This window comes from Callospermophilus lateralis, unplaced genomic scaffold (assembly GCF_048772815.1).
Source record: "Callospermophilus lateralis isolate mCalLat2 unplaced genomic scaffold, mCalLat2.hap1 Scaffold_52, whole genome shotgun sequence".
NCBI lineage: Eukaryota > Metazoa > Chordata > Mammalia > Rodentia > Sciuridae > Callospermophilus > Callospermophilus lateralis.
Window position 1 is genome coordinate 6,345,543 of NW_027514454.1, and position 14,376 is coordinate 6,359,918.

Here is a 14,376-nt window from a genome sequence, read left to right on the forward strand (position 1 = left end):
AGTTAAGAACCTTCTCTTTACTGTTGCCACACTTCATTTCCAATATAAGCAATCATTGTTACTTTTGATATGTATTCTTTCAGACATTTTCCTATTTATATAGACATATATGTTAAAACAGGTTTTTAATGCAAGTGAGAATTTACAAGCTTTTTTAACTCAATAATATATCTTAGATATATCTTTATATACATACATGCACGCACACACACACACACACACACACACACACACACACACACACACATATATATTTGTATCAGGATTGAATTCAGGGGCTCTTTACCACCAAGCCACATCCTCACCCCTCTTCTTTTTTTTTTCAGAACTACTGTTTTTATTTAAAATAACTCATGTTCAGATCTACCACATACCAGTTGGGTAATGTTAGACAAATCAAATTTAATGAGCTATTATTTCTATATATGTAGTTTCAATAACTAATTTTTTTTTTAGTTCTAACAATTTTTTTTCTTCTAACTAGTTATCTAAGACAGTAGGATGCATTTTGACATATCATACATAAATGATTTATAACTTCTCATTCTTTGGTTGTGCATGATGTAGAATATGTGATGTAATCATATATGTACCTAGGGTAATAATATCTGATTCATTCTACTATCCTTTCTTCCCTCATAACCCTCCCCTCCCCTCATTGCCCTTTGTCTAATCCAAAATATGTTTATTCTTCCCTACCCCCCCCCACCCCATTGTGAATTAGTATCTGCATATCAGACAAAATATTCAGTCTTTGGTTCTTTGGGATTGGCTTATTTAGCTTAGCGTGATATTCTCCAGGTCCATCCATTTGCCACCAAATGCCATAATTTCATTCTTATTTAAGGCTGAGTAATACTCCATTGGGAAGATATATATCACACTTTCTTTATCCATTCATCTGTTGAAGGACACCTGGGTTGGTTCTGTAGTTTAGCTATTGTGAATTTAGCTGCTATAAACATGATGTGGCTGCATCACTGTATTATGCTGATTTAAAGCCCTTTGAGTATAAACCTTGGAGTGGGATAACTGGGTCAAATGGTGGTTCCATTCCACGTTTTCTTAGGAATCTCCATGCTGCTTTCTATAGTAGTTGCATCAATTTGCAGTCCCACCAGCAATGTATGAGTGTACCTTTACCCCCACATGCTTGCCAACATTTATTGTTGCATATTTTTTCTTTTTCTTTTTTTGTGGTGCTGAGTATTGAACTAGGGCCTTGGGCATGTGAGGCAAGCAGTCTACCAACTGAGCTATGTCCCTAGGCCTGTTGCTCATATTCTTGATAGTTGCCATTCTAACTGGAGTGAGATAGAATCTCATTGTAGTTTTGATTTGCATTTCTCTAATTGCTAGAGATGTTGAATGTATTTTCACATATTTGTTGATCTATTGTGTGTCTTATGAAGTGTCTGTTCAGTTCCTTAGCCCATTTATTGATTGGTTTGTTTTTCTGGTGTTTTTATTGTTTTTTATTTATTTTTTTTAGTTGTCGATGAATCTTTATTTTTAAAATTTATTTATATGTGGTGCTGAGAATCAAACCCTAGGTCCCTCACACATGCCAGGCAAGCACTCTACCACTGAGCCACAACCCCAGCACCTGGTGTTAAGTTTCTTGAGTTTTTTTTATATATCCTGGGGATTAATGCTCTGAGGTGTATGTGTGGTAAAGGTTTTCTCCCATTCTGTAGGCACTCTCTTCATGTTATTGATTGTTTGATGTGAAGAACCATTTTAGTTTGAATCTTTTTATTGATTCTTGCTTATAGTTCTTGTGCTCTAGAAATCTTGTTAAGTAGGTCAGTTCCTAAGCTGAGATGGTAGAGTTAGGACCTACTTTTTCTTCTGTTTAATGCATGATCTCTGTTCTAGTGCCTAAATCCTTGATCCACTTTGAATTGAATTTTGTGCAAGATTAGAGATAGAGGTTTAATTTCATTTTGCTTCATGTGGATTTTCAGTTTTCCCAGCACCATTTGTTGAATAGGTATCTTTTCTCCATGAGTATTTTTGTCACCTTTGTCTAGTATGAGATAACTGTATTTATATGGGTTTGTCTCTATGTCTTCTATTCTGTATCATTGGCCTATGTGTCTGTTTTGGTGCCAGTGTCATCCCATTGTTTTTTGTTGTTGCTGTTATGGCTCTGTAGTATAATTTAAGTTCTGGTATTATGATGCCTCTTGCTTCACTTTTCTTCCTAAGGATTGCTTTGGCTATTCTGGGTCTCTTTTTTTCCAAATGAATTTCATGATTGCTTTTTCTAGTTCTACAAAGAATGTCATTGGAATTTTAATAGGAGTTGCATTAAATCGATATAATGCTTTTGGTAGTATGGCCATTTTGACAATGTTAATTCTGCCTATCCAAGAACATGGGAGATATTTCCATCTTCTAAGGTCTTCAATTTTTTTCTTTAATGTTCTGTAGCTTTCACTGTAGAGGTCTTTCACCTCTTTTGTTAGATTGATTCCAAATATTCTATTTTATTTTTTGATGCTATTGTGAATGGGGTAGTTTTCCTAATTTCTTTTTCAGTGGCTTTATCACTGATATATAGGAATGCATTTGATGTATAGTTGTTAATTTTATATCCTGCTACTTTGCTGAATTTCATTCATTAATTCTAGAAGTTTTCTGGTTGATTTTTTAGGTCTTCTAAATATAGAATCATATTGTCAGCAAATAGTAATAATTTGAGTTCTTTTTCTATTTGTATCCCTTTTATTTCTTTCTTTTGTCTACTTGCCCTGGCTACTTTCCAGGATTATATCGAATAAAAGTGGTAAAAAAAAAAAAGGTATTCTTGTCTTTCTGCAGTTCGTAGATGGAATGCCTTCAGTTTTTCTCCATTTAGAATGATTTTGGTCTTGGGTTTAGCATGTATAGCTTTTACAGTGTTGAGATTTGTTTCTACTATTCCTAGTTTTTCTAGTGTTTTAAACATGAAAGGGTGCTTTATTTTGTCAAATGCTTTTTGTGCTCCAATTGAAATGATCATATGATTCTTCTTGAAGTCTATTGATGTGATGAATTACATTAATTTATTTCTCTATGTTGAACCAACCTTGAATCCCACTTGAATATGATGCACTATTGTTTTAGTCAGCTTTTTTATTTCTGTTACTAAAAGATCTGACCAGAACAATTTTAAGAGAAGAAAAGGGCTCATGGTGTTATTTGAGGGCTCATGGTTTTTAGACATCTTAGTCCATAAAAGGCCAGCTCCATCCCTTGGGCTTTGAGGTAAGGCAGAACATCTGGAAGAAGAGTGTAACAGAGGGAAGGAGTTCACATAGTGATCAGGAAACAGAGACAGAGACTTCACTCTCCAGATTCAAAATATATACCCCATATAGAGACCCCACTCTCCACATAAAAAATGTATACTCCATAGCCATCCCCTCAATTCCCATCTCCTCCAGCCATACCCTGCCACTTCATTTAATTCCTATCAGGGGATTAATTCACTGATTAGGTTAGTCATTTCTCTTCTGAATCTTCTTGCATTGTCTTATGTGAACTTTTGGGGGATACCTCACAACCAAACCATAACAACTATATTTTTAATGTTTTTATATATGAGTTGCCAGAATTGTATACAGAATTTTTGCATCTATGTTCATTAGGGATATTGGTCTGAAATTATCTTTCCTTGATGTGTCTTTGTCTGATTTTGATATCAGGTGATACTAGCTTCATAGAATGAGTTTGGAAGAGTTCCCTCCTTTTCTGTTTCATGAAATAGTTTGAGGCTTATTGGTGTTAATTCGTCAAAGGTATTGTAGAACTGGGTAAGAATCTGTTTTGTCCTGGGCGTTACTTAAATGGTTGGCTTTTGATGACTTCTTCTATTTTATTGCATGAAATTGATCTGTTTAACTTGTGTATGTCCTCCTAATTCCATTTGGGTAGCTCATTTGTCTCTAGAAATTTGTTGATGTCCTTAAATTTTTCATTTTTATTGGAGTATAAATTTTCAAAATAGCTTCTGATTCTGTACTGTATTTCAACAGTATTTTTGTTGTAATATTTTTTGTGATTATGAATTTTAGTGATTTGAGTTTTCTGTCTTCATTAGCACGACTGAGTTTATCAATTTTATTTATTTTTTTAAAGACACAACTTTTTGTTTTGTTAATTTTTTAATTGTTTTGATTATTTCAATTTCATTTATTTCAGCTCTGATTTTAATTATTTTCTGTCTTCTATTACTTTTGGTGTTGATTTGTTTTTCTTTTTCTAGGTCTTTGAGATCTTATGTTAGGTCATATACTCATTGACTTTCCATTCTTTTAATGAATTTAGCTTAATAGTGTCGCAGAGATTTTGACAAGTTGTATCAGTTCTCATTTATCTCTGGTAGGTATTTTAAAAATTTCATCCCTGACTTCTTCTTATATCCATTGGTTAGTCAATAGCATATTATTTAGTCTCTAGGTGTTGGAGTTTTTATTTTTTATTGTATCAATGATTTCTAATTTCATTCCATTATGATCTGATAGAATGCAGGGTATTATCTCTTTTTTTATTTCATAATTGTTGCTTTGTGGCATATTTTAGAGAAGAGTCTGTGTGCTGCTGAGAAGAACATGTATTCGTTGATGGATATAATACTCTTTATATGTCTGTTAAGTATAAATTATTGACTATATTATTAAGTTCTATAGTTTTTTTTGTTTAGTTTTTGTTTGACGATCTATCCAGTAGTGAGAAAGGTTTGTTAAAGTCACTCAGTATTATTGTATTATGGTCTATTTAATTCTTGAAATTGAGGCAGAGTTTGTTTGATATATGTAGATGCTCCATTGTTTGGGGCATAAATATTTAACGTATTATGTCTTGTTGATGTATAATTCCCTTAAGGAGTATGAAATGTCTTCTTTGTCCCTTCTGATTAACTTTTGGCTTGAAGTACATTTTATCTGACATGGGGATAGAAACCCGTTTGTTTACTCAATCCATGTGAGTGAGATGTTTTTTCCCATCCTTTCATTTTTACTCCGTGGATGTCTTTGCTTATGAGGTGAGTCTCTTTGAGACAACAGATTTTTGGGTTTTGTTTTTTAATCCAATCTGCCAATCTATGTATTTTGGGTTTATTAGTTTAGACCATTAACATTATTTTTGAGATATGATTTGTGTTCCCAGTCATTTTAGTTTATTTCTACTTTTTACTTTGAATTAATTTCTCCTTTGATTGATTATTCCTTTTGTATGGCTTCTCTCTTTGTTGATTTTGACTTTTTTTTCCATCTTCATGGAATATTTTGTTGAAAATGTTTTATACCACAGATTTTCTAGTTATGAATTCTTTTAACTTTTGTTTATTATGGAAGGTTTTTATTTCATCTTTAAATCTGAAGTTTTATTTTATTAGATATAAAATTCTTGGTTGGCATCCATCTTCTTCAGAACTAGGTATATATTATTCCAGGACCTCCTGGCTTTGAGGGTCTGGGTTGAAAAATCACCTGAGATCCTAATTAGTTTTTCTCTATATATAATCTGATATTTTTTCTCTCATAGCCTTTAAAATTCAATCCTTATTTTCTATATTTGACCTTTTTCTTTATGATGTGTCTTGATGTGGGTCTGTTGTGATCTTGTACATTTAAGGTCCTCTTGTATTTGATTTTCCATTTCATTCTTCAGATTTTGGAAACTGTTTCATATTATTTCATTGAAAAACTGGGCATTCCTTTGGTTTGTATCTCTATGCCTTCACCTATCCTGATAAATCTTAATTTGGTCTTTTCTTGTTATTTCATTATTCTTGGAAGTTCTGTTCATGGTTTCTTACCATCTTCCCTGTGTAGTCAACTTTATTTTCAAAATTATATATTTTGTCTTCATTGCCCAAGGTTCTATCTTCCATTGAATTTTTAATTGGTTTATTGATTGTTTCATTTTGAGGATTTCTGGGGTTGGTGTTGTTGTTGTTGTTGTCATTTTCTGAGAATCTCTTCCTCTGCAATGATCTTTTACATCCTCAAATTTATCTCTGATTTTATTCCCTATATCATTCTTTATGTCCCAGGTCAGTCTAATATGTACTTTCTAAATTCCTTTTCTACATTTCTTTTAGTGTGTTGTCTATGGGTTTAATTATTAGATCATCTTGGTTTGTTTGGGCCACTTTGCTCCATTGTTTTCTCATGTTGTTCTTATGTCTGTCCTTCTAGCAGTGTGGATTTAAGGCAGTACAGTTTCTACCCTTTAGATTAATAGTGTCCCTGAAGATTTCTAGTACCTCACCTTTAAGGAAGAGACAAATAATAACTGCACCCAATACAAACAATATACAGCCTTAAATCAAATAGTTCCTATTAAGGCATCCACAGTTTTGTTCCATTAAACTGAAATAATGTGTTCAATTATTATCTACAATATAAACAGTAAGTTTGCAAAAAAGTTTACAGTTTCCATTGGTGGACAAAGAGAGAACAAAAGTCATGTAGGGTGTGATGTTTATGAGAAAGTATCAGAAAAGAGAGAAGTTAAAAAATTATAGGAAGAATGAAGGTAGGACTTAATAGAGGTTGGGTTTTAGCAAGAGAAAAGTGAGAAAGAGAATCCAATGAAACAGATAAATGAGAGGGGAAAATATATATATATAATTTTTTAAAAGAAAAAAATAAACAACAAAACTGTAATGTACTATTCAGATATCCCAGTCCTCAATAAAATGATCCATGAAAAATACTTGGTTTCAAAAATGGTAGACAAGTGAGAAAAGAAAAAAAAAGGAATCTGGATGAAAAATTGAACCCTTTTTTCCATTGCAGTTCAAGTTTCTCAGCTTCTCTTCTGAGCAGTTAGGTATGTTGTCTGGAATTTGATGCTAGCTCTACCCTTAGGGTAGTTAGGGTTGCTAGGGTGAGAGTGTTAGTCCTGGAAGCGGAACTACTAGAGCCAAGGTGTAGGCTTAGGTACGTTCCAATCTCTTCACTGCGTGCCTATTGGTCTGAAGATTTTAAGTCATCACACCTCCAAGGCTCAGCAATTGTCTGTCCACATTGGAAGACCGTACCTCGGGAATCTCCTTTAGGTTCTACACATGTGATGTAGGAATCTGTTCTTATCCCACTACTTTGCCTGCAGACCCCATGAACCCTGGTCGTCATTTGGTCTCCAAACTTGATCTCTTCCTTTGCCTGTCCTTTCAAATTCACAGTCAGGCACTTCTCTTCCAGCCAGTACTGCAAGCAGCTGATTGGATGGGGAGGGGAAAGCCAGGTGGGTTTCCTTGATCAGTATTCTCCTGTGTAAATGTCCCTCCGTGCTTTATTTTCTCCTGGTCACTTTGGAACACTCTCTATCACACAGCATGGGTTTGCCTTGCACATTTTTGGGGCCAGATTTCGATCTGCCAATAATTGACTCACCTAGCTACAGGCCCCCCAGCCATTGCTTCACAAGGGTTCTTTCTGCTGTCCTCCATGCATGCCGCCAAGAAAGCTGGTGGCTTCCCTCTTGTACACAGATGCTGTGCAGCACAGCTTACTGGGTTTTTTGTTTGTTTGTTTGTTGTTTTTGGAGCAGTATCTCTGAGCTCTTAAGCTCTCCATACCGCAAAACACCTCTGTTTTCCTAGGAATCGGGGTTCCTTTATTGCTTTACTACATTCACATAGGGATTATTCTGGTTTGTACTTCCAGCTATTTTACAGCTCTGGAGCCTGGGGATCTTTCCCCCTTATTTTTTTATACAAGATCTCTTGAGTCCATGATATGTTTTAAGTATCCAGTATTAAATTCCAGTTAAGTCCTTCCTAGTTCTGGACCATTCACCCATCTTGTTGAAAAAAGTGACCTTTTTGCTTTTCTTGGTTCACTCCACAGATCTGTCAGGGAAGCAAATACTTTATTCAGCCATCTTCCTGCATTTCCAACCCCCCCCCCTTTTTTTTTGAAAGAGAGTCTCACTAAATTGCTAAGGCTCATCCTGAATTTTTGATCCTCCTGCCTCAACCTCCCAAATTTCTGGAGTTGCAAGCACGCACCACTGTACCTGGCTCTTTTAATATATTTAATCCAATATAATCTATTCTATATTATTATATGTTTTGTGTTTGTGTAATTTAGATATCCATGTAATATGAATAATATGTATCATATATCTTAGGTATATAAGTAGTGTGTATTATCAGTGTATATAGCATGTTATATTATGTACACTGTTGCTATATAAGCATATCTAAGATGTTATTTTTAAAAGACTTATTAAAAATGTTTTTTTACATAATAAATTTTTTATCAGACATTTATACTGACATAATATTCATTGTTACTTTTAAATGGAAAACTTAGTCAAAAATGTTTTAAGTTACAATACTTGTAACCCTGGGGGAACTATCATTTTTGTCTCCCCACTGCCTCAGTACACGTTATGCATGGTAGAAACTTTGGATAAAACACACAACATTAATTTTTTTTTACTTTTTTATTTATATTTAGCTTCTCTGTTGATTCAATGGTAATTAAAGAATCTGATGTACAGAGATCAGTAGTACATCCTGGAAGTTGTCTAAAAGAGAATATTGTTCATGCAATAGAGGTATGCTTTTTAATCTTCATTTTTAAACAGTTATGTACACTGATACTTTTTCTTACTATCAATTTTATGTCTTCAGTTTTGTAATTATGTAGTAAATATTTGGCTAAGATTAAGCATAAAGCATGAGGATAATACCTTAGGTAAAAGATCCAGAATGTCTATAGAAATATTTTTATAGCATAGGAAAAACACAGAGAAAGTTAAATTTGAGAATTTTCCCCCCCCATTACAGTTTAAATTTTTTCTTTGTAACATTTCTTTATGAACTGTGTAACAAATCAGCTTCAGTACCATGGGCAACATAGTCTTTTCTTCCCCTTATGGAAGCAGAGGGTATCTTCAGAATGGTGTATAGGATTCCCTAAAATCCAAGGTGCTAGGGCTGGAATAATGGATCAGGCCATCTTCCAACAGAAGTAATGATAGAAAAATGCTTTTTTTTACCGTGCTTGCCACTGAACCACTCTCTGCCTGTCCTCAACATTGTATTATTCAAAACTTTTTTCAAACCCTCAACTGCATCTTCATCTTCACTCAATAATTCTAAATTCTAGTAAAAATTAAAATCACTGACTATTGCCCTTTCTCATTCTGGATATTAAGAAGAGATATGAGCCACACTCATCCCTTATTAAATGTCTGTTGGATGAAATTCAAATAATTGGTAAAAAAAAAAACCAAATACTTTCATGTTAACAGTATATCTACATTTCTAAAAGAAGATTTATTTTTTTAATTGATAAAAATAATTTTTATGTGGAAAATTGTGTTCTTTTAATAAATACCCAGAAGAAAATTTGCTCATGATTTTATTATCAAACATAGCCACTTGTTAACATTTTACTTAAAATAAATATACATTTATACATATGTCTTATTAATTATATTTAAGTATCCTTAACCCACCCTAGAATTTATGCTAATAATTACAGATATGTAAATATATTTCTCTCTTTGCATCTTTAAGTTTATAGTAAGTGTAATTATTTCATAGGATTATTAGATTAAATGTTTTTAGTTAAAAGATAACTGAATTTTTTTTTATTTGAAAGTGTTCAAAAATAGTGATATTTTTGGAATATTGAGTACATCCTTAAAATTAATGGTATAAAATCAGTGTAAATTGTCATATTTCACCCTTTAATTTAGTTTTCTAATGAATGTGGAATGAAACAAGAAACAAATATGGTTAAATTGTTGGAAAAACAATACCAAGAAAGATTAGAAGAAGAAATAGATAAGGTAGTTTATAGTTTATCTGCAAGATTTTCTTGGTTTATAGATTTTCCTGATCTTTGAACTGTCAAAAAACCATGGATTTTATTGATGGTATGTACTTTTTTTTATTTGTAAGTTTCATATATAGTCCATCAAACAGTTGTGTAACAGCATCAACTATAATTGCTGCTTCATAGAATGTTTTGTGGTGCTTTTCATTGAAAAGAATATTTTTTTCTTGATATAGAATAGCAATTACAATTTTTCAGAATGCCACAAGTTTTCATGTATGTGTTACAATGTAAATAGTTACCTTGTGAAGGAGTTTGGCATTCTAAAAATGAGGGAAAAGTTATGAAGAGAAAAAGTAGTTGTATTACCCTGATAAATTATTGTAATGTTAGATAATAACTACAGATACTGATGGAGGATTGTCACAGAACATTATCACTCATGGCCAAGTGAATTTTCTTGGAAGGAAGAAATATAAAGACTTTTATTTTTTTATTTTTGTACTGAGCATTTATTGGTGTTATAGTTAGAACAGTTTCGCTTGTTTTATTTTAAAAGGCAGGTAGTAAAACACTTTGATGTTAAATTTATTGAAAAATAGCCTATCTCTGTATCACTTAATCAGAGGATTTATTTTTATTTTTAAAAGTATGACGCCAGGCTTTTTTCTAATTCATATAATTTTGAGTAATGACCCACTTTTTAAATCCAGCTGGTATTTATAAATCTAATCCTTTTTTGTTTGTTTGATTGATTTCTTTAGGTCATTGTGTCAATGAGCGTTGCATTTGCTCAACAAACTGAACTACCTAGACTATCAAAGGGAAAAGAAAATACTATGTCATCAAAACAAGCACTTATTTTCTGTCAGCAAAATGAAAAACATTATTTTAATGAAATGAAATTATCTCAGGATCAAATTGATCTTCAGACCTCTGATGCATTGGACATGAAATTTAAAGAAGAATTTAAGCCACTTAATAAAGAGTTAGGAGAAGATGGAGAAGTTCTATTACCAAACAGTGATCATCTTGATGATATAGTAGAATCAGAGGTCCACCAACTAATTATTTCAGAAGAAATGTTCTCCAAAGACAAAACATTTATAGCTATCGAATCTGTAAGTATGCTTCTTTGAATATAAAAGAGAAAAACTTATAATAATGTCTTCAGTTTAAAACAGTAGCAATAATGCTGATTAATAGAGAATGAAAGTATGAAGTCCAGTCTTGACTTTAATGTATTTTATTAATTATAAGGTATTTGATTAAGTGAAACAATATTGGTGTGAAGTATAAAATAAGTCAGGTCATAGTAGTCTTGGTTGTCTTATGGACACAGTACATGTTAAGTTCTCATTGTAAATTATACCTGTGTTAATTTTATTTAAACTAATTGAAGACTAATTATATTATAACTAGGTAATACCTGTGGCCACATGATTTGCTCAATTAAATGTAAGAACATAAAAGGAAATTGCTACGAATTCAAGAAGACAATTCAAAGTATCTTATTATCTATATACTAATTCTTTTTTTTTTGTTAGTTGAGGATCTGTTACCCCAATGAATTGCAGCCTTTCTTAGAAAACAATAAATTCTACTTCTTTTAAAATTATCTGAATTTCAAATTTATTTTATGTGTTCACGATAGATATATCTTGTTCAGAGGAGTATTCAAATAAAACTGTCAGCTTTTTATGTAATGCAAAACTTGTGAAATGTTTATGAATACTAATTTAGCTGTTGCTGTTCAAGGCAGAATGATTTTAATTAGTATTTTAAGGGATTGAAGTATTCATAGAACCTATTGACTTGTCATGAGTGTGAGAAACTCATAAATGTAAAGCATTTATTTCCAAATAAAATTTATTATAATTTTTCTTTGAATAAGCAGTTTTCTATAATACTGTGATGACCAATGAATAAAAATTAAATAGGCAAAATTCCTTCTATTTTGTGAACTTAATTTTTAAAAATATTTTTCTAGTTGTATATGGACATAATACCTTTATTTTATTTGTTTATTTTTATGTGGTTCCCAGGATTGAACCCAGTGCTTCATGCATGCTAGGCAAGCACTCTACTACTGAGGCACGACCCTGGCCCTATAAACTTTGTGTGTGTGTGTGTGTGTGTGTGTGTGTGTGTGTATTGTTGTTGTTTATATTATTTCCCCATTATAAAATATCAAGAGATATAAAGGAGTTATAACTTCATTAAGAGAAGGGGCTGGAGATGTAGCTTGGTGGTAGAGCACTTGCCCAGCATGTGTGAGGCCCTGGAATCAATCTCTAGTATGGGTGGGAATAAAAGTGGATGGGGTGGAGGTTGGAGGGGGTGGATAAAGAATCTTGAGTATTTTGTTTTTCTCTGTTAGAATTAGATTTTAGCTACACTATCTGGTAAGTAGCTGTTTCCTTTTGGAAAATAACATATATGGTGGTAATAAAGTAACTTCATGTTGTTTTGGAATTATAAATAAGAAAAATACTTTTTTAAAAAAAGTGATTTATAGGCTGGGGTTGTGGCTCAGTGGTAGAGTGCTTGCCTTGAATGGGTGAGGCACTAGGTTTTATCCTCAGCACCACATAAAATAAATGAAAAAAGGTATAATGTTCATCTACAACTAAAAAAAAATTTTTAAAAAAAGTGATTTATGCTTTTGTTTAATAATAAAACTAAAACTCATATGCTTTATGTTGTTAATAGAATTGTTTTCATATACAGTTCAAGTATCAATGCTGACTAATTGCCACAAAATATGTTATGATTGAGATTTTTGCTTGTGTTTTTTCCCATTAAAAATTCATGGTAAGATGTTGACATCAAGCATGGATGCTTCTAGACAAATGATGTCAAATGAAGAACAGTTGGAAGATATGAGGCAAGAACTTTTATGACAGTATGAAGAACATCAACAGGCCACAGAACTGTTGAGGCAGGCACACATGAGACACATGGAGCAGCTACAAGAAGAGATTAAGAGACTGAATAGACAGTTAGCCCAGGTATGGAACTTTAGAGTCTCTTTTCTCCTCAATTGAAATAATGGTATTTTTTATGTGGCTTTTTTTAAGTCAAAATTATTTTTCCTAGATACAAATAAATTACAAATACTTAGCATCAGGAAGTTCCTGGGATCAACTTTAGACCTTGTTAGGCACACCTAACTCAACTGATATAATGTGCATTATCATTTTATTTAACTGCCTTTCAGGCACTGGAAATGTGACTACAATATAAATTTAAAAATTCTGTTGACCATACATAGCTAAAGCACATTGAGAGTTTTGGAAATATTATACTGAGGTACTTGAGTATACAGTTGCTGTCATTCACTTTTTCCATGTTCATTTATAGTTCTGTGGGTCTACCAATTACCATCTCCAAGGTTTATCTATATCTATCTTTAATCCATCTTTTTAATCATGAATGGAAATCTTCTGAAGTAATCTGTTTCTAGAACTCTCTCCAAGGACACATCTCTTGTTGAGTAGAGAAATTCAAATTTATATAACATTCTTTTCTAAATTTAAATATCTCATGGTATTTGGGAGCTATATTCTTGTCAACTGCTATATAAAATATTCTCACAAAATTATTGCAGAAAAGCAAGAAATATTTACATGAAAGTTCTTATGAAAACAAATTTATTGAATTTAATTTTGAAAACTAAAACGTGTATTTTTTAAATATAAAATAATAGGGAAATTGATATTTGAGAATAAAATATATCATTTGAAAAATCAGTTTTGCTTTTCTTCATTGCATTTTGTGAATTTATTCTTCTAAAATTTCAATGCAAAAATTGACAAAGAAAATATTACTTGAACTATGCAAATTCTTGAATATTTAAGTTTAAATAACTTTTTTTCTAAAGTTGGAAATTTTGCATTGAACTTCATATGTGCCTTTTAATCCCTAATAATGAAATATGAATCATAAGGTAAAATCAAGGCCTCTTGGTCCCAAGAGGTTAAAAGAAATCTGCTTGATGTTTCTGCTTTTTATCTCTATCGCAATCAATATTCTTCCATGACTTTTTTTCTTATTTAGAGATCCTCATTAAATAACGAAAACCTGGTTTCAGAAAGAGAAAGGGTGCTTTTAAAAGAGTTGGAAGCACTAAAGCAGCTGTCTTTAGCTGGAAGAGAGAAGCTGTGTTGTGAGCTGCGCAGCAGCAGTACGCAAACACACGTAGTATTGACTTTGGTGCATTTAAGAACAGTAGATCAACAATGAAGTAGGATTTGTTGTCTTTATTGTTGGTGGGAGACGTATTTTTATAGTTACTAAGCTTAACATATTGGTGATCACTTAGATGTAAGGTAGGTGGAGTCAAAATGCCTTGCTTTCTGTTTAAGATAATTTGAATCTGGCATTGCTCTAGGAGAAACTGTTGTTCTGCCATGGAGCAACCTTTATTGACAACCCTTATTGTCACACTATATAGAGTATATTAGTTTGAAGCCATTAAAACATTTTTCATCTCTACACTTGAATGTTTTATCCTTTTTTTGATACTGCTGATCTCTTGATAAATTGTAGTTAAATATTATTTCAAGCACTTTCTGTTTCA

General features: G+C 32.3%; 1 protein-coding gene across 1 annotated transcript in view; it reads left to right on the forward strand.

The window, feature by feature from the left end:
• The window catches only part of LOC143390223 (A-kinase anchor protein 9-like), a 79,204-nt gene that overhangs the window by 36,171 nt on the left and 28,657 nt on the right, over positions 1-14,376 (forward strand). Inside the window, 5 exon segments of the mRNA XM_077108332.1 lie at positions 8,466-8,565; positions 9,715-9,807; positions 10,559-10,914; positions 12,601-12,805; positions 13,854-13,994. Coding sequence (XP_076964447.1) covers positions 8,466-8,565; positions 9,715-9,807; positions 10,559-10,914; positions 12,601-12,805; positions 13,854-13,994 — 895 coding nt within the window.